The sequence below is a fragment of the Mauremys mutica genome, chromosome 1 (genome assembly GCF_020497125.1).
Source record: "Mauremys mutica isolate MM-2020 ecotype Southern chromosome 1, ASM2049712v1, whole genome shotgun sequence".
Taxonomy (NCBI): Eukaryota; Metazoa; Chordata; order Testudines; family Geoemydidae; genus Mauremys; species Mauremys mutica.
In genome coordinates, this window is record NC_059072.1 from 110,666,986 (window position 1) to 110,685,257 (window position 18,272).

The 18,272-nt window shown below is 48.5% G+C and overlaps 2 protein-coding genes across 6 annotated transcripts in view; both read right to left on the reverse strand.

Moving 5' to 3' along the window:
• The window catches only part of LOC123351545 (sodium- and chloride-dependent GABA transporter 2), a 503,805-nt gene that overhangs the window by 159,418 nt on the left and 326,115 nt on the right, over positions 1 to 18,272 (reverse strand). The window lies entirely within an intron of this gene.
• LOC123351519 (sodium- and chloride-dependent betaine transporter-like) overlaps positions 1 to 18,272 on the reverse strand; it is a 75,214-nt gene that overhangs the window by 37,829 nt on the left and 19,113 nt on the right. For all 5 annotated transcript variants that reach the window (XM_044990928.1, XM_044990914.1, XM_044990908.1 and 2 more), the window contains 5 exons: positions 12,369 to 12,579; positions 6,311 to 6,445; positions 5,407 to 5,547; positions 3,950 to 4,037; positions 1,511 to 1,643 (listed from right to left, as the gene is read on the reverse strand). In XM_044990928.1, the coding sequence (XP_044846863.1) occupies positions 1,511 to 1,643; positions 3,950 to 4,037; positions 5,407 to 5,547; positions 6,311 to 6,445; positions 12,369 to 12,516 (645 nt within the window). In that variant the 5' untranslated portion in view covers positions 12,517 to 12,579. The remainder of the gene's footprint in view (positions 1 to 1,510; positions 1,644 to 3,949; positions 4,038 to 5,406; positions 5,548 to 6,310; positions 6,446 to 12,368; positions 12,580 to 18,272) is intronic.

Genomic DNA, 18,272 nt, shown 5'->3' on the forward strand with positions numbered 1-18,272 from the left:
ACATTTCAATTGACCCAAATTGAATTTTTTTTTCAGTTTGTGAAAAATTTTAATATTTTGAGCTTTTGTCCTGATTCAGGATGGGAAAAGTTTTTTTGAAATCCCAAAAATTTTCACAGGACAGGAAAACTGTTTCCAAGTTGGCTTTAACTGTAAGACAGATTTTCCAGGCATCAGATCATTCTTGTAGCTCTTCTGAATCCTTCCAATTTTTCAACATCATTTTAAAGTATCTTTTTTAATCCGCATGTTTACAGTTCAGTATTTGATTGTTTTCTGAAGAGCAAAGAGAGAAGAGTGTGGAGGAGACATGGATTTTAATGGTGTCCCCTGTGTCTCCACACATATGCAGCAAGCAGGAGAGAGCAACTCAGTACATTTCCATTAAAGGCAAAGAGTCTTGCAGGCTCCACACATTCTCATCTGAGAGTTGAGCCAAGGAGCACAGTGGTAAAAAGGTTGTAAATATGGGATATGAAGACAGCCCTGTGGACTCAGCAGCTCATTGACACAGAACTAAAGGGATGCGTCTATTGTGAAGGATGCGTCCCAATACCTGTACCAGGAAAAGGTGAGAGCGATGGGAGCTTCATGGATGGAGAGAGAGCAAATCGTGGGAAACATCTTTATGGAAGAAGGGAATTGAAGAAACTGGCCACTCACCCCTCAGCAATTGTCACAGGTCCTCTAGAAATGTGCAAGACTAACCCTGAGTTGTATAACCCACCCTCACTGCTGCTCAGGGGGTTATACTCCAGCCCTGCACCACTGAAACCTGAGTGGCTTCTTTAAGCCTCCCAGGTGAAATATCTTATTTTCATTCAATCCAGGAACAGAAACAGTAACATGTGACTTATGCAATCACAACCAGCCAGCCCAGCTCACATTTTCAGTATTGAGTGTGGAATGCTCACAGCAGCGCCCTGTTTGTGAGCAATCCATTGGGTTAAAGAAAAAAAGACAGAAAAAAAAACAAACTGAGCAATTACAAATAATGAGGAAGTGGGAGGTAACTGCGATGAACCCCCTAAGGAGATTAGTTCTAGTGGGATATTCACTCAGCTCTGGTGTTTAATTATTATTGGTGACTGGAGATTTGACACTAAAACAGGCCAATGTTGCAAAAGCCACCAGACCAGTCGGGGACTCTGCATCAGCAACTGGATGATTGTCTGTTGCTAATGGTGAAGCAGCGTCTTTCACAAGGTTTCCCCATTACAGTGGACCATGCTGGTCTAGGACTTCACTATTTCTTCTAAGATCCTTCCCTTGTCTCCCCTCTGATTGACTTTCTTTGCTCTTCTCATAATGGACTAAATTCAGACCCAGCGTAATCAGCTGTGACTTCACTGCAGTTGCACCCACCCATGCCAATCCGAGTACGGCCCTATGTCTCATGTATTCCCTGCCTCCTTTCTTCTTCTCTCTCTGTATCATGGAGAAGACTAAGAAGGTGAAAAAGGCAGCTTGGAGGAGGTTTAGGGGCTAAGGGGACAGAGTTTGCTCTTACTTTGCCTGTGGACTTGACTCCTTTCCAGATGCAGAAGTAGCAGATGACCCACGCGAACAGGAGGCAGAGAGCCAGCTCCCAGCGCACAGTGCCCAGATTGTGAATACCATCTGAGAGTCCCAGGACTCGCTTCCTGACAGTGCAGTAGGTGAGAAAGGTTAACATCCCAGACTTGACTCTTCCAGCAGCCCCCCGCCCAGAGTTTTCATGCACATCCCATAGCACAGCTGCTCAATCTCCCCCATCACTCCTGCTTCCAGTCACCCTAGCCCTGGCAGCAATACTGTCTTCTTGGTCACCATAATGCCTTAGGTGTCTCTGGGATCCTCTCGCAGCCTGGCCCCTGCAGTTCCACCTCATCCTTTAATCAGCCTGGGCTCTCCAACTCTCCCAAAGCTCTCAATAGCCCCACTGCAGCACCCAACCATTCACAGCACAGTCACTCCCGATCTCACATCACTGCCATCCCTTTGGCTGCCTCTCAGGCCACACTCCATCAACTGCCTCCCCTGCAGCTCCTCCCCTCTCCCCGCCCCCGGGTAGCATCAAAGGCTTCTAATCACCTGCTGGCTACTTTGTTTCCTCCAACCACCCCATGTTCTATGGCTCTCTCCAGGAATTCTTATGGTTATGGCCCTCATTCATCCCTACAGGTTCCCCTCAGCACCCAGGCTCCCTAAGGCTAGGTCTACACGATGAGCGGGGGATGGGGGGTGATTCCCACTTCACCTAGCCATACTCGCCCTCACCCTCACCTGAGTTAGCACACTGACGATAGCAGTGTAGCCGTGGTAGCATGGGCAGGGGTGGCTTGTGCTAGCAGCCCCCACTACGTACCCATGGAGTTCAGGAGGGTTTGTACTCAAGGCAGCTAGCACGGTGCTGTCTCTGCCCATGCTACCATGGCTACACTGCTACTTCTACTCTTTTAAGCATGTTAGCTCAGATGTGAGCTGGCATCAGTATATCTACAAGAGCTGGGACCACCACCCCCGTTCATAGTGTAGACATAGTGTAACAGGGACCATGTGAGAGCTGACCACCATGTCCAGACAGTTCCCCTGCAGCCTCTCACTACCCTAATATCTATGACAACTCTATGTCCTCCCGGCTAAACTTCCCCCCAGAACTCTAGGGGCTCCCTTGTAGCTGGCAATGTTGTACTGAAATCACAATGGTTTTTGTAGCTATTGGTGGATGGGCCCAGGGCACGGGAGCCTGACACAGTTCTTCCTCTGACTCGTCCTGTGGCATTCTACAAGTCACTTCACCAATGGGGAAGCAGAGACACAGCAAAGAAAACCCTGGCAGCTGGCCTGCGCCACCTGAGTCAGGCTCGTGGGGGGTGGGCTGTGAGGCTGTTTCACTGCAATGTAGATTCCTGAGCTCGAGCTGGAGCCCAGAATCAGGGACCCTCCCACCCGGAAGGGTTCTAGAACCCAGGTTCCAGCCCAAGCCTGGACGTCTACACAGCAATGAAACAGCCCCGCAAGCCCGAGTCTCCTGGCACAGGCCAGTCATGAGTCTCTAGTTGCTGTGTAGACATACCCAGACAGGCTAAGTGGGATACTGGATACTGATCACCTTTAGAAAGCACTTTGAAAGCGATGGATGAAAACGTGCTATTGTGATTGAGCCCCTGATTCCCACTTGCTTCCTGTCACTTCCCTAGATTAGGTGGGGGCACAGTTGTGAGTGCGAGTCCTTAGAATTACAACTCCCATATTGTTCACGCCCCCTGAGGGCCGGTGCTGGATGACTCCCTACAGTGTATTCTGCAGCATTTCTCCTTTCAGCACTCCTGTTTGCCTTCTGGGTGTTTTCATGGGGTGCATAGGTGCCCAGCAGTAAAGAATCACAGAAAAAGTTGCTTTCCTCTAAAACTGAACAAGGAACTCAATTAGAATAAGGGGAAAAGCTACTTTGTCTCTTCCTGCTTCACCGCAGAGCATCTTTGCAGAATCTCTTCCAGCCCCCTCCCACCTGGCCTCCTGCTCTAGATAGATCATCACACTTGGTGTGCATACATGCGTGCCCGCTAGGTGTCTGTCAGGGTGGCCCTGCCAACATGTATTCAGGCCCTGTGTATCCACAACCTGCAGGTGCTGAGTGCATCTGCCATGTCAGAAAGAATGTGTCTGTGTGCGTACATGCATGTGTTCTCGGTAAGGGTCAACGTCCGACCTCTGGGGCTGTGTGGTGCATGGGGTGAGACAGCGTGTGTCTTGGGAGTGCCCACGTGCCCCATGGATTTCTGTCAGTCAGTGTGCCCAGTCACTATGCAAGTTTGCATGTGCAGTGAGTGTGCTCATGTGCCCCATGATGTGCAATGTGCCATAGGTCTGGGCTCCGAGATGTGGCCTTTCAGAGACTCCATATGGAGTATTCACACTGCTGTGACCACTTGAGGAGAGAAGAGTCTGAAACCGGGGTACGTACTCCCAGAACTCAGTAACGGGGGAGGTGGCATTAGCAGGCGCTGTCCAGTTCTCCATGTTAGAGTGATTCAGAAAGTCCACGCAGCGATCTACAGAGGAGGAAGCAAGTCATTGAGCCTGGAGAATTCTCGTGCTTCTCAGCCTTTGTGCTCCCTCCCGCCTCCTCCCTGTTCACTCCAGCTGCAAACAAACACTTCACGCTGCCCTGTAAAACATCACTCTCCCCCCACCCCTGCCAGAATCCTAGTCCAGGAACAGTCAGAGGGATGGGGGAAGTGGAGGCTCCTTACTGAATAGAACCCAGGTGGCTGTGGAATGCAGGGTACTGTGGGGCAGTGATTATGGTTACCCAGGCTGGGAAGTTACTTAATGTTAAGAGATAGCTCAGAGAGGAATTTCCCTGGCTTTCCCCACAAATAAAGCTCTCCTTGTGGAGCTGCGAGACTCGGATCCTCCTTTGGGGAAGGCAGTGACCCTTGTCAGGGGTATGGCAAGGGAAGGACTGTGAGTCGACTGAACATGGAAAGGGAACTTTCATAAATCCACAGATTCCATGGCTAGGAGAGACCACTGCGACCATCTAGTCTGGCCTCTTGGATGACACAGGCCATAGACCTTCCCCAAAATAATCCCCAGAGCAAATCTTTCAGAAAAACATCCAACCTTGATTTGAGACTAAGAGTTTTGCCAGAAAAGCTTATTTTACTCAGGGAACAAGGGGTGGAATAAGCGATACTGGACAAAGCACAATTTTGCCAGTATAAGCTGCAACTACATGAGACATGCTTTGCCTGTACAGTACACTGGTGCAGCTATACCGACCGTGCACTCCTAGCAGAGACCTGGCCTGAATAAGCCAAAGACTGACTGAACGAACAGTTCTCTGCTGTGACGGAGGCTGGCCCAGATGCTTGAGGGTCTGAGGTGCAATGAGTGGTTTGTGCTGTACCCCGTTACACTAGATAAGGGCAGTGCCAGCTCCAGTGAAAAGCTCCTTCCATGGCTCAGAGTGGGGTGAGGACTCCAGACTAAAGCTGGTCTGAAAATGGGCTTTTTTTGCTGCTGAAAATTATGAATTTCCCATGAAAAACTGAAAACCAAAACATTTTGATTCAGAAATGCTGCCACAGGTGTTGTAGTTTGGATGCCGCATGCTTCCGCTATGAGCTAAGTTCCCTGGTCCGACTGCCTAACCCATGATGCACCATGGTCTCTCCTCATAGCGGCAGGAGGCTGTTGCATCCTGGCCATGGTGTATCATGGGAGAAGTAGTCTAGCTGCGGAGCCCAGCCCATAGAGAAGAATGGGCACATGAGCAGGGCTGAATTTCCCACATAAGGCAAACAGTGCAAAAAAATGTGTTTAATCAAATACCCAATTTTCTGTCAAAAAGCAGTTTTGATCGAAAGTTTTCAAACCCAGATCCTCTTTCCAGAAGCAGACTAGCTGAAGCTGTACCTGAGTTCCAAGGATTATTACAGGTGGCCCAGGGAAGCACAGCAGTAAAGGAGCTGAACAGGTAGAAGATAGCCCAGGACAGGATGACGATGTAGTAGATATTCAGATAGGATTCGATGACTTGTGAGGCGTATCCAATTCCTAAGAGGGAAAGGGACAGGGGTTAGGAAATGGCCCCAGGCTAGCCCCAAATAGATCAGACTTTAGCAGCTTCAAATAGTGCCATAGGCCATCCCACTGGAGCTGCGGGCAGGGCAGATTAATGAGCAATTTGGTTCACCAAAGAATCCTGTAAGACTCAGGTTAAGGGTGGGCGATCCAGATGTGGTTCATCATGGTGGAGAAATCAGAAATAAAAAGGGTTTTCACTGCTAATTACATCCCACGCCCAAAGAATGGGGCCAGAGCAAAAGCATAGGGTCAGGAGGGTGGTGGAATCTCCATCCTTATTGTTTTTTAAGGCCCAGCTTGACAAAGCCCTGGCTGGGATGATTCAGTTGGGGATTGGTCCTGCTTTGAGCAGGGAGTTGGACTAGATGACCTCCTGAGGTCCCTTCCAACCCTAATCTTCTATGATTCTAGGAGGTAGCTTCTAATCCTGGCTCTGCCAATATCAGCAAATGCCACTCTGAGCAATTCATTTAATCTTTCTGTACCTCAGTTTCCCCCACTGTAAAATGGAGATCATAAAACTTCAGGATAGTTGTGAGATTAATTCTCTGAAGTTTTAAAGTAGAGCTGTCCAGAAAACAAGAATTCAATTTCACCAAAAAAAGTCCAGGTTTTATCATTTGTTTTTGTTCTGCTTCAGAACAAGAACTAGACCTTTTGAAATTTTTCACACAAAAAACCATGAGACCCAGAAATTCCATCGTGGACCCGAGAAACCCATTCATGGACTCACCTTCAAAGAGAGGGCAGATCTTCCGCCAGGCGGTGACCCCTCCCTGGCTGGTGTACTGTCCTAGAGCTGTCTCCAGGAAGAACACTGGGATCCCACAGGTGAAGAGGAAGATGAGGTAGGGGATAAAGAAGGCACCTGCAGAGAGAGAGAGAGAGAGAGAGAGAGAGAAGCAAAAGGAGGAATCTTTACTACTCAAAATTATCATAATCACCCATTACCAGGTATACTAAGAAGCGAGATGTACCATCAAGGCTCAGGTAAACACCCTTGAATGTAAATGCCTATCTGAACTAAATGGACCTGGTGGGCCTGCAAAACTGTGCAGATCTTGCAAGAGAAAAGCCTCTCGGCTTTCTTCTTCTTGTCCTGGAAATACCCCATCACCCCTGTCCTCATGCTATTTCAGCACTGCCACGTCTGGTCCTGGCCAGAACCTGGAAGAGGAGAATGGCAAGAAGACAAAAAAAGCCACAGAAAATAAATGTTGACTATATTTTTCAGCCTTTAAAACCAGTTTGAGCAAAGGTTTGGGAAGATAAGAGGAAATCTTATTGTATCCAAACTGGGTCCTCCTCACCCAGCAGTCACAGGACAGCTCTCTCCAGCTGATTCTAAACTGCTGCCAGGATCTCATTTAGTCTCCAGCCTTTCCTTCGCCCATCTCCTAATTTGCCTTTCCAAAGAGAGCAGCTGGACTCCATACTTCAGAACCCACCCACCCCAGTCTAATGGCAGACATACGGCAGGCAAATGCCATTCTCCCCCTGGTTAAAACAGCCCTCAGGGCCTCATCAGACACAAGGAACAAATGATAAGTGAATATATTCCCATCCTTTGCCCCAGTCCTCTGATAAAAATCACAGATGTTTGGAATAAAGATTTGGGCTCCTTCTCTCAAAAGCAAATCTGGTTCTTCTTAGATCTGTTTCTCCCTTGCCAGAATCAGTCATGCAGACCCACATTCCTTCCCATGAAGGATAATTAGCAATTAGGTCTAAATAAAGAACATTTCTCTTTGTTCTTATGCCAATAATGTTAAAATAAAAAGAGCAACATCAAAATGTTCCCTAAACACGGATGTATTATAATTGCAGGGGACGTAGGGCCAGCAGACCCTTCACATCTAGGCAGGATCAGTCCAAGTTCATGAAATAGGAAACATAGATCCTGTATGTATTCAGCTAAAGGCAGTTGCTCCTTTCACAGCCACATAAAAGACCTTCAGTCAGAGTTCTTCAGAAACAACAGTATTATCCAGTGCTTGATTAGATGAATCTTTCGGGAGATCTCATACCCTGTTTTCTGATACTAATCATCCTAGTGGCTGATCAGTTTAATCAATAATCATTTCTAAGAGTGCCACCTTACATTTATAAAGTTTCTTTCCATTCTGAAGTTCCCAAAGTGCTAGCCAGGATACCAGGGTTAACATCTATTTTTGCAAAAAATGACATGGAAGCTTTCATGACTGTACAAGTGGTCAGCCGACCCCCCAACACAGTTCTGAGCCATTGTTTCTCAGTGGGAAGGGTGCTTTGTACTAAAACATGACAAACCACTTTCTGCAGCATCCTGAATTTTCTGTGGTAGTCTCCCAGCCAAGTTTTGCCCAGACCTAACTGTGGTCAGTTTGAGAGATCTAACAAGATTACAGCATGATATGTTACAGCCAGTGGTGAGCTGGAGCCCGTTCCCACGAACCGGTTGCTAAATTTAGAAGCCGGTTTAGAACCAGTTGTTAGGGTTACCATACAGCCAGCAGCCGCGGCTGCTGCTGGGAGACAAGACACCTCGCTCTGTGCAGCTAGAGCGTCCTTTGCCCGAGCGCTACCTTCCCCCGGTTTGCCCCGCAGCCCCCCGAACCTCGTCACCCCCAATTCCTCTCCCCCCCCCGAGCCTCGTCACCCCCGGATTCCTCCCTTCCCCCGATTCCTCCTCTCCGAGTCTCGTCTTACCTTGGGCTCCGGCAGAGTGAGTGAATCAGCTCGGGCAGGAGAGCTGCAGTTTGATTCAATCAGCCTGCCGGAGCCCAGGGTAAAACGAGACTCGGAGAGGAGGAATCGGGGGAAGGGAGGAATCCGGGGGTGACGAGGCTGGAGGGGGGAGAGGAATTGGGGGTGACGAGGTTCGGGGGGCTGCGGGGCAAACCGGGGGGAAGGTAGCGCTCGGGCAAAGGATGCTCTAGCTGCACAGAGCGAGGTGTCTTGTCTCCCCGCAGCAGCCGAGGCTGCTGGCAGCCTGCGGAGCCCAAGGTAAGAGGGGGAGGGGAAGAATCAGAGAGTGCTTGGGCTGTGGGGGGAGGAATCGGGGGATGACGAGGCTCGTGGGGGGAGGAATTGTGGGGTGATGAGGCTGGGGGGAGAGAGGGATGGGATGGGGGGGGCAGTGAGTTGCCTGTCTGTATGTTCTAAATAATAGCAGCTGTTCCCCTAGCAAAATCCTCTCCTCTACATTTCCTTTCTATTTTTGCCTCATTTTCTCCAGTCTATAGTTCTGTTTTTAAAGCCTATATTATCTATTCATGTTAATCTGTCTCTTTGTTTCAGACAGGGTAAATATAGAAAAATAGCTAGAGAGATAATGGTAAGACTATATCACCCAGCATTCTAACGAGGATCTGTCCGTTACACTTTGTGACTAGGAAAAACAAAACTTGACTTTGAATGTTATTAATCAATGTAATTGCTTTTAACACATCAGGAAGAAAGGCAATGACTTTAGGACCTGTTTGTATAATAATGGAAATACTATAGTTTCTCACTGGCTAACTGTTAAACCATCATTTCTTTTGTTTACAGCCACTGGCAATAGCTATATAATCCCCTACCCCACAATGGTGTTCTGTAACATTTGCAATGGCTACTGTCTAAATTCTTGCCAAGCTTTTCATCATATCCAGAGAACAGAGATTAAATTAATGTAACTGCTAGCTTCAATTCATACTAGTGCTTGTAAAAACTGCTTCATCAAAGCACTTAGTTCAATTTTGCAATAAATATCAGAATCCAATAAAGACTATTAAATCTGACTTATTGGCTACATACGTATTATATCTGGAGATTCAGTCAGCTATTATTCAACAGTGAGTTTCAGGGGGGCGGCTGTGAGGGGGCAGGAGTGTGGAGGGGGTCGGGGCAGTCAGGGGACAGGGAGCGGGGCGAGTTGGGTAGGGGGTAGGGACCTGGGGGGGTAGTTAGTGTGGGGGGAGTCTTGGGAGTCGGTGGTCAGGGGACAAGGAGCAGGGGTGGGGTTGATGGATTGCAGGTTCTGAGGGGGGCAGTCGGGGGCAGGATGTGGGGGGGGGTGTTGGATGGGGAGGACAGCTGTTTTGGGAGACACAGCCTTCCCTACCTGGCCCCTGATACAATTTTGCAACCCCGATGTGTGGGACCAGCTTTGGAAGTGTGGGGCCCGATTTGAACAGTTTTGACAGAGCCTCAGCAGGGATGACTTAAAAAAAAAACACGTAAAAAAACACATGGGGCTTACTGGGCAGCGCTCCAAGTCTTCGGCAGTGAGTCCTTCACTCGCTCTGAGTCTTCAGTGGCACTGAAGGACCCGCCGCCGAAGTGCTGCTGAAGACCTGGAGCGAATGAAGGACCTGCCGCCGAAGACCCAGTAGGGAACCGGTTGTTAAGATTTTGGCAGCTCATCACTGGTTACAGCTACATTAGAAATAACCATTGAGGCAAATAATTTAGTAATTTTTAATGCAACAGAATGTATGCAAGTAGCCTTTTCAGTTACACTGGTCAGGATAGAGACTGCAAGGATTATCAATCCTGATACTTCTGCTTCACGTGGCAGAAGAGACCCAAATGCAAGGTCACTGTGACCTGGCCTTTACTGAATGGAAAGTCAAAGGGGGAGTGGTATATAGGACTGTAAACATTATCTCAGGACCTGCCCGTGGAATGAGAGAACAAGGTGTGTTCTTAATACCTTACAGGACTATATTATTTTAGTTTTCCTTAATAAACCAAAGTCCAACCATTTTTATAAACAAACTTGTGATGTTCAGTTATCTCCCCCTCACTCTGTTTCATTTTACGGTCACTAGAAAATCTCATTTTTAACCATGTAAAAGATCTTAGTGCAGTTTTACTGGAATAAGGAATTGAGCAAGTCACACAAGAAGCAGCAGTAAAGGGGGATGGACTCTCTCTGTGGGAATTGGTTTCAGAGTGGTAGCTGTGTTAGTCTGCATCAACAAAAAGAACGAGGAGTACTTGTAGCACCTTAGAGACTAACAAATTTATTTGAGCATAAGCTCATCCGATGAAGTGGGTTTTAGCCCACGAAAGCTTATGCTCAAATACATTTGTTAGTCTCTAAGGTGCCACAAGTACTCCTCGTTCTTTTTCTGTAGGAATATTCCCCTGGCCAGGGGTTAGCTACTTATAGATCTATTACTGGGGAAGAGGTAGAGGTGTCATTTCCTTTCTCATCCTCCCAGGCACACCCTCCTGAAGCTCCTCAAATTCATCTTTACCCCCAGGACTAGTGCCTTGCCCTTTAGCTTTGAAAATCCAGTGACCTTACTCAGCTTTAGAATTCACTGGGGACAACACACCTCTGTTTGGATAAGTGTTTTTCCTGATCCCCGATTACCAGAAATACCGAAGTACTGGGACAAAGGCTACAATCATGGGCCAGTCAGGCCTGAAGGGTGAGTTTAGTGTGGATGGGAGCATCACCTGGGTCACAGAACATACAGGATGAGGGGCAGTTGTCCAGGTGCCCTTGAGGAGGAGCCCAAGTCCTGAAGGAGATCATAGAATCATAGAATATCAGGGATGGAAGGGACCTCAGGAGGTCATCTAGTCCAACCCCCTGCTCAAAGCAGGACCAATTCCCAACTAAATCATCCCAGCCAGGGCTTTGTCAAGCCTGACCTTAGAAACCTCTAAGGAAGGAGATCCCACCACCTCCCTAGGTAACCCATTCCAGTGCTTTACCACCCTCCTAGTGAAAAAGTTTTTCCTACTATCCAACCTAAACCTCCCCCACTGCAACTTGAGACCATTACTCCTTGTTCTGTCATCTGCTACCACTGAGAACAGTCTAGATCCATCCTCTTTGGAACCCCCTTTCAGGTAGTTGAAAGCAGCTATTAAATCCCCCCCTTATTCTTCTTTTCTGCAGACTAAATAATCCCAGTTCCCTCAGCCTCTCCTCATAAGTCATGTGCTCCAGCCCCCTAATCATTTTTGTTGCCCTCTGCTGGACTCTTTCCAATTTTTCCACATCCTTCTTGTAGTGTGGGGCCCAAAACTGGACACAGTACTCCAGATGAGGCCTCATCAATGTCGAATAGAGGGGAATGATCACGTCCCTCGATCTGCGGGCAATGCCCCTACTTATACAACCCAAAATGCAGTTAGCCTTCTTGGCAACGAGGGTACACTGTTGACTCATATCCAGCTTCTCGTTCATTGTAACCCTTAGGTCCTTTTCTGCAGAACTGCTACTAGCCATTCGGTCCCTAGTCTGTAGCAGTGCATGGGATTCTTCTGCCCTAAGTGCAGGACTCTGCACTTGTCCTTGTTAATAACAGCAAGAAAGTGTTTTCCCCTGCCAGAAGATCAGCTGTGATCAGAGAGAGCTTGGGAATAGCTGGGAGGAGGGGGAATGCATGGGGGCTGGGGAGGAAGGGTCCCAGGGACTGTTGGGTGGGGGAACTGACAGGGTGGGTTCCCTGGTGGAGGGAGCCCCCAAAGGTTCTGATAATTCAGCTGTGTTTTAGATAAGCGTCTCACCTGTTGGCTGCCTCTACAAATGTCAAACCTAGAGGTTCATCCATTATTAAAACGGGGAGCCTACTGAAAGCTGGATTGCTCCTCTCCATCTGGCAGAGCTACTCTGAGCATCCACCTGTGGAGTGAGATTTGTCTCCCACAACTCAGCTTACCTCACTGTGTGATTGCTTCACTGGAAGTACGGGGGGTAGGCATGGTCTCTATGTATGGGCGTGTATATAAGAACGGATGAAAGTGCCTGCTCTGGTGCTCATATTCCTGGGCCAACATCTCACACAGCCTGGGCTTTATGGACTTACCACCTCCATTTTTGTAACAGAGATAAGGGAATCTCCAGACATTGCCCAGGCCGATGATCTCCCCAGCCATGGAGAGCATAAACTCCATTTTATTACTCCACTGGCCTCTTGGCTCCATTTCCGGCTTCTCCTTTTTGAGCAGCACCATGCTGCCATTGGAATCAGCCTCCACAGGTGCTTTACTCTCCGTGACCCAACGCAGCAGGTAAAACTGGGAGGGAAAACAGAGCACAGACTGTAAAAAGCTGTTACAGGACACACAGGAGTGGTATATCCCTCGATAGTATTCATCACCATGCATTTCTGACAGGTTTCCATGCCCCATTTGGGACTTTTGTCCCACCTCATTTCCGTTGGCGCCAAAGTTTTGGCGGTCGGCCATTTTGAAAAGTTGTGTGTGTGTTTGAATAGAGGAAGTGTTGTGTGTGTTTGTGCTTGGATACATTGAGAGAAAAAGGTTGAAAGACTAGAGTTTAAAGATGAAAAAAGAAAGTTTGGGTAAGGTTTAGAGAAAAAAAGGAAATTTGGAAGAATAGAGGTAAGTTATTCCAGAAAAGAGAGATTATGGTGAAGGCCTAGTTTGGTATGCTATTAAAGAATAGAAAATTTTGAGATAAATATAAAAGGTGTATTAACTATCAGGGTAGATTAAGAAAAAAGTTAAATAACATTGAAAACTAGGTTTAAAAAGGAAATTTACTAAGGCAAAGCCTGTTTAGTAAGCACCTGGTAAAAACTATAAAGAGTGGCTAAGAAAAACACAATTAAACTATTTGCTATCAGGGTAGGTTAAAAAAAGAGCCTTTAACACAAAAACAATAAAAATAGGTTTTAAAAGGGAATTTACTAAGGCAAAGCCTGTTTATTAAGCACCTGGTAAAAAAAGTGAATAAAAAAGCATTCAATACCAGTGTAGGTATAAAAAAAAAAAAGAGGTCAGAGAGAAAGAACAGGACAAGAAAAGGGACAAGAAAGCCCCCTTTGCAAAGGGCAAAGATAGAGCGCACATGGTTGAATCAGAGAGAGACAGAATCTTTACTTTTCCTGTCTTTCTGTAGAATGAGGCAACTACTCGGTTCAGAAACTTTCAGACTTGTTATCAGCACCTTTGGATCGGACCAATCAGAGTTTGTTCTACAGCAGCGTCATATAATTCAATTTCCTGAACCAATCCTATAGTCCCAAGATTTTAAACAAGAGCCAACTCCCTTCTCTCCCCCTCCCCTCCCTTGTAAGTGTCTTAGTCTTATCTAAAGAAACAGACCCCCAGCATTTTTTTTGCCATGTAGCCCTTTTACATAGGGTTTTTTTTATAAAAGTTAAAACCATAAGCTTTTAGTAACAGACAATTTTAAAAAGTTTTCCCCAAGGTTTTAAACTAACGGGGGTTATTTTTTTAGTAAAAACAACGTGAAGCTGCAGCAAAGCTCCTGTTAGCAAAACAGCATCTGTGAGTCAGCGGATCATAGAGAAGGAGTTTGCTTCTTCACCTACTTTTTAACAAACACAAGTAAAAGTTTTGCAAAGGTATAATTACTTGAAAAGACAAACCTATCTGAAGACACCTCCCTTTTGCATGTGTTTCAATAAAAAAATCATGCAGAAGCACCCCAGGTGTAAAGCCACAGGTTTTTAGTGACAGTTTATATTTTCCCTATTTTGTAAAACACTGGATCAGAGAGAAGAAGTTTGTTGTCCGTTCCCCCGCCGCCTCCTTTTTATTTATTTATTTTTTTAAACAAATAGAGGAAAGTTTTGGAAAGGAATAAACACTTGAAAAGACAAGCCTATCTGAAGACACATTCCTTTGGTATAGGTGTTTTAATAACATGTGAGTTTGCAGAAACCGTCCAGGGTTAAAAACAGAAAGCCTGTTTATAAAAGTAATGTATAGTCATAACGTTTTTCCCTAGGTTTAGACTAATGCGGCTATTTTTAGTAAGCCCAATATGAAACAACAGGCTTTTTCAGCAAAGCCATTGTTAGCAAAAACAGCCTCAGTTATTAGAGATAAGAAGGCCCTAGGCCTGCTTTTAAAACAAAATGATACCAAAAACCTGTACTAAAAAGAATAGTAACTTTAACTGTAAATAGGCTTACTATATAAAATAAAAACTTTTTACAATAAAAGTTTAAAAAAGCTAAAGTATGTAGCCAGAGGCCCTTCACTTTTTTTTTTTTCAGGAAAAGGCCCCCTGCTCTGTTCTTATCTAAACAACCAGGACCCTGTACCAAAGCTGACCAACACATACTATAAACCATTTTAAAATGTGTTTTTTAAAGTAATATCTAAAAACCCCTCTTTTTAACTTATTAAATAAACAAACCTACCTGAAGACACATTCCTTTTGCATATGGTTTAATAAAATAGAGCAGGCAGAAGCACCCCAGACCTAAACCCACAAAACCCTTACTAAGGGCTTGGCTACACTCGAAACTCCAAAGCGCTGCCACGGGAGCGCTCCCACGGCAGCACTTTGAAGTACGAGTGTGGTTGCGGCGCCAGCGCTGGGAGAGAGCTCTTCCAGCGCTGCAGGTACTCCACCTCCCCAAGAGGATTAGTTTACAGCTAACTTGCTGTGCTCTGGGGGGGGGGGTGTTTTTTCACACCCCTGAGCGAGAAAGTTGCAGCGCTGTGAAGTGCCAGTGTAGCCAAGGCCTAAGAAAAAGTTTTTCCCCAAGGTTTTTAGTGAGAACCATTTGAAACAGCTTTTTGAAGGTAGTGGATTAGAAAAGAAGACGACCCCTTTGAAAAACAGACTAGCTGAAGACAAATTTCTTTATATTATACCCTTGGCATAGGCGGCGAGTTCTATGGGCCCGTGGAGCCCAGGCCCCACCAATAATCCCGAGGGTGGGCCCAGCTCCACCAATGTTTGGGCCCCAGGCCCTGTGCTCCGGGGGTCCCCGCGCCAGCAATGTGGGCGCTCTTACCTCAGCGGCAGCTCTCCCCAGCCCCAGAGAGGCTTCGGGGCTGACTTGGCTCACAGCCCATTGGCCGGGAACCCCAGCCAATGGGAGCTGCCGGGGGCGGTGCCGGAGCTGCCTGGCCGCGCCTCCACAGCAGGGAGGGGGAGGGAGCCACAGGCAGCGGCTCTCAGCGCTGGGCAGAGCAGCAGCAGGGTCTGTCCCTGTCAGACAGACACAGCCGGTGAGCTGTGGGGGCAGCCAGACACAGAGACACAGCTTGGGGGGGGCTGTGGGACAGACACACACAGCCAGGGATGATGGAGACAGACACACACAAGGACACAGCTGGGGGTTGTGGGACAGACAGACACAGCCAGGGATGATGGAGACAGACACACACAAGGACACAGCTGGGGGGTTTTTGCTGTCCCCCTTCCCAGCCCTGGGCTCCCCCCGTACCCTCCTGCTGCCCCAGTCCTGGGCTCTCCCCCCACCCACACACACCCCCTGTCACCCCAGCGCTGGGCTTCCCCCTTTCATCCCCACCAGTGCCCTCCCTCCACCCTGCTGCTGCCCTAGCCCTGGGCTCACCACACCAGTGCCCCCCCCCCCCACACCTCCTTCCGCCCCAGCACTGGGTCACTGGTAACTCGCTCCCAGGGCGGGTTATTCAGCAGGAATTTTGGATGTGCACAAAACACAGACAGGATTGGTTCCCATATGCTTACAGAGCTGCAGTAAAGTGGAACAATTTTCAGCTTGTGTGATTGGAGGATATCTGGATGCATATTATAAGACTGTCCTCCATAAATGAGGAAAAGTTGAGGAGCCTTTATTATTCTTTTGTTCCACTCTTTCTTTCTATGGGGAATTTGCCAATGCAATCTCACTGTCTTCCTTTCAAACAAACAAAAAGGCAATGGCTGTTGAAAGTAGCAATTCCAGTGCTAATAAGCATTTCTTGCTCAATTTTATCCTACTTTTTCTACAGCAAGTTACAGTGGATCAGTATATTTGATTTGGGAGAAATGAAGTAAAAGCTGCCCAACAGAGCTTGAGCACTCCTGAATTTTGAGGTGTTCAAATCTGGAAGGCAGGTGCTGGGGGTGGAAGAGGGCTGTGGGCTCCATGGGGGAGCATGGCAGCAACTGTCTGGAGCTGCACGGAGCCAGACATGCTAGTCTGAGTGGCATAGTAAGCGGTTTGGGGATTGGAGAAGGGGTAGGAGGTTCCGGGGGGCAGTCAAGGGACAAGGAGCAGGGGGGGGTTGGATGGGGCAGAGGTTCAGAGGGGCAGTCAGGGGACAGGCAGCAATTGGATAGGCATGGGAGTCCAGGGGGCTTATCAGGGGACAGGTAGGGGGTGGGGTCCTGGGGGGAAGTTGGGTGGGGTCTCAGGAGGGGGCAGTTGGGGACAAGGGGAAGGGAGGCTTAGATAGGGGCTGGGGTTCCAAGGGGCAGTTGTCTCGGGAGGGGGTAATCGGGGGACAAGGACCAGTGGTGCTTAGATAGGGGGTGGGGGTCCTGAGGGGCAATTGGGGCAGGGGTCTGGGGAGGGGGCAATCAGCGGCCAGGGGCTGGGATTCAAAGGGCTCTGGGCTGCTGGCAGCCGCGGGGAGCCCTGAGCCCTTTAAATCCCAGCCGCTGCCGCAAAGCCTGCGGGCAGCGCAGAGCCCTTTGAATCCCAGCCCCTGGCCGCTGATTGGCCCCTCCCCACACCCCTGCCCCAATTGCCCCTCATGACCCCCACCCCCTATCTAAGCACCACTGGTCCTTGTCCCCCGATTACCCCCTCCCGAGACCCCTGCCCCTAACTGCCCCTTGGGACCCCAGCCCCTATCTAAGCCTCCCTTCTCCTTGTCCCCAACAGCCCCCTCCTGAGACTCCACCCAACTTCCCCCCAGGACCCCACCTCCTACCTGTCCCCTGATAAACCTCCTGGACTCCCATGCCTATCCAATTGCTGCCTGTCCCCTGACTGCCCCTCCGAACCTCTGCCCCATCCAACCCCCCCTGCTCCTTGTCCCTTGACTGCCCCCCGGAACCCCCTACCCCTTCTCCAACCCCCAAACTGCTTACTGTGCCACTCAGACCAGCGTGTCTGGCTCCATGCAGCTCCAGACAGTTGCTGCCATGCTCCCCCATGGAGCCCACAGCCCTCTCCCACCCCCAGCACCTGCCTTCCGGATTTGAACACCTCAAAATTCAAGCTCCGTTTGGGCAGCTTTTACTTCATTTCTCCCAAATCAGTTTCCCCTGCAAGGTGCCAACTGAAGGTGTTGGAAAACAGAGAGATCGGGTGGCCTCCTAATGCCTGGAAAAGAGACAAAGGCCAGAGGAGGGAGTGTCAGTGTCTGTGCGGACTTCTGGGAAGTGCATGGTGTGGAAGGGGATGCTGTGATGCTTTGGAACAACTCCATACAAAGCCAGTCAGGACTCTGGGGGAGCCTCCTCTCTCGGAGCATACTGTCTCCAGGGCAAGAAGCTTACACCTTCCTGGGTCTGACCTCAGAGCATTCAGCTTGCCCTTCCACATCATGCACTTTCCACAGCGAGTCTGCCCAGGCGGGTCCTGGGGCAACCAGAGGTCCCTGCACCCCAACTCCGCAGTCAGATGTGACTCTCAGCCAGACAGTAAAACAGAAGGTTTGCAGGTAAATATGCCCAATGGTCTGGGATGAGATCTGAGTTACTACAGAGAATTCTTTCTTGGGTGCTGGCTGGTGAGTCTTGCCCACATGCTCAGGGTTTAACTGATCACCATATTTGGGGTCGGGAAGGAATTTTCTTCCAGGGCAGATTGGCAGAGGTCCTGGAGGTTTGTTGCCTTCCTCTGCAGCGTGGGGCACTGGTCACTTGCTGGAGGATTCTCTGCACCTTGAGGTCTTTAAACCATGATTTGAGGACTTCAATAACTAAGACATAGGTTAGAGGTTTGTTACAGGAGTGGGTGGGTGAGATTCTGTGGGCTGTATTGTGCAGGAGGTCAGACTAG